The sequence below is a fragment of the Fulmarus glacialis genome, unplaced genomic scaffold (genome assembly GCF_000690835.1).
Source record: "Fulmarus glacialis isolate BGI_N327 unplaced genomic scaffold, ASM69083v1 scaffold21731, whole genome shotgun sequence".
Classification (NCBI taxonomy): Eukaryota; Metazoa; Chordata; class Aves; order Procellariiformes; family Procellariidae; genus Fulmarus; species Fulmarus glacialis.
Window position 1 is genome coordinate 1 of NW_009191184.1, and position 2,052 is coordinate 2,052.

At 60.2% G+C, this 2,052-nt stretch overlaps 1 protein-coding gene across 1 annotated transcript in view; it reads left to right on the forward strand.

The window, feature by feature from the left end:
• The first annotated feature begins 96 nt into the window (after positions 1 to 96).
• Positions 97 to 2,052, forward strand: part of MISP (mitotic spindle positioning) — a 4,650-nt gene continuing 2,694 nt past the window's right edge. Inside the window, exon 1 of the mRNA XM_009586605.1 lies at positions 97 to 2,052. This exon is cut by the window's right edge and continues 22 nt beyond it. Coding sequence (XP_009584900.1) covers positions 97 to 2,052 — 1,956 coding nt within the window.

Sequence of the window (2,052 nt, forward strand, 5' to 3'; positions counted from 1 at the left end):
CCTCGTCCTCAGGTCAGCCAGGAGCCCGAGGGCGACCTCGAAGCTGAGCAGCGTCCCCGCTCCAGGGCAAGGTTGAGTGCTGACTCTTCCCAGGAGATGGACAGAGTCACCAGGCACCTGGTCTTCCAGCTCCCGCAGACCTCGCACAAGCACGACTATAACGATGCTCACCAAGCCGGCTCGTTTGCAGAGCAGAGGACCGACAGCGATGACGACGTGTTTGGCTCCGCTCAACACAGCAGCCAGAGGGTGGAAAACGGCTATGGCTGGAAAACGAGGTCAAAGTCATCCTCGTATTTCCTGGATGGTGGTAAAGATGTCTGGACCCCATCCCCGGACAGGGAGTCCAAGCTGGAGGTGGTGAGGTCGGGAAGCCTGTACGATCTCAGGGCTTACAGAGGCGAGAGGAAACCCTCAAAGCTTTACGATGAGGACGAGCAGGAACAGTACAGGGTCCCTCCACCGAACATCTCACCTGAGAAAGCCAGGGAGCTTGAGGACGAGAGGAGGGAGGTCATCCGGAACCAGGTGATGAGGAAGAGCTCCACCATGGCCGAGAGGTGGAGCTCCATGGATGAGCTGAGCTCCATAAATGCCAGCACGGGCAGCCAGGGTGAAGGCAGGCACACGGGCAGCTTCGCCACCAGCTTCGCCATGTGCTTTGACAAGCCTTCCTCGGGGAGGGCAGCGACGCCTGTTGACCCCGAAAATATCGACACAGAGCAGATCAACTTCTCCGCTGCTCGGCAGCAGTTCCTGATGCTGGAGAAGACCAACCCAGGCTCTTTTTTCAGCCCAGGGCAACAGGCCATGTCTCCAAAGCCGGAGTCGATGACAAAAGTCTCTAGGCAAGAGTGGCATAGTCCTGAGATGGCCACGAAGGCTGCGAGAGGTTACGCATCCAGCCAGAGCAGGACGGACAAGACCGTTTATCAGGTTTATAGTGTGTCCTACAAGACACCTGTGAAGGAGGAGGTTAATGCCCCCAGAAGGGCTGATACTGAAAGGTCATATCCCACGGGGAAAATGTCCAGCTTGACTAAAACATCTTCCAGAGAGGACCTGGACTCCGGCTTGGGTGAGATGTATAACGAAGCCAATGCAGGCTACGCTAGCGACGGAAGCACATCCAACGAGACCTTCAATGGCCTTGTGGATCTGAGGGCCAGCAGCAATGGCCTGGACAAAGAGGCGAAGATCAGCAACGAGACACCCATCGAGCGGGAGATCCGCATGGCGATGGAGAGGGAGGAGAACCTCTGGAAGGAGAGGGGGATCCAGCGGCTGACCTCCAGCAACGAGCTGGTGGAGATCCAGACCAAGCCTCTCCTCTCCATGCACGCCTCTCCAGGCCCAGGCAGGAAAGGGAAGGACAAAGGCCGCGCTTCCCTTTACGTCCGGAGGGAAATTGAGCAGGAAACCAAGCGTGAGGAAGATCTGAAGAAGCAGGGGAGGCTGCTGGGGATGTATGACAGGGGGACGCAGCAGGAGCTGGACGAGCGCAGGAGGGTGTTCGAGCAGGAGGAAGCCCCCCCGCAGAAGCCCACCCCCACGAGGAAGGCAGACGAGCGGAGGAGCTGGGTTAATGAGTTTGCGGCGGAGCAGCCCACGAGCCACGGCCCCTGCCCCGCAGAAGACACCAGGGGTGGGAGAAGCCTTCCCAGCCACACAGTGAGCATCACGCCCTCCCAGGCGTCCCAGCTGCGCTTCGCTGCCAGCGAGAAGAGCCAGGACCAGCCCCTGGTGTCCCAGCGCGTTTCCGCCAGCGCCAGCAAATGGGGGAGTGAGGATTCCTGGGGAGGAAGGCTTCCCGGCTCCACCCCGAGCCCCGCCGGCCCGGCTGTCCTGCCCAGAGAGTACTTCTCCTTCTCCTTCTGGAAGCCCAGGGTCTCCTTCGTGGATGACATGGGGACGCAGAACCCACTCAGGAGGGAGGACGGCCGGGAGGAGCAGTACAAGCTGAGGACCTGGAAGCCCCAGACGTCGGCGCTGATCGAGAAGGAGATCCAGAGCGACTTGCAGAGGGAAGAGGAGCTGCAGGAGCAGCGGCGG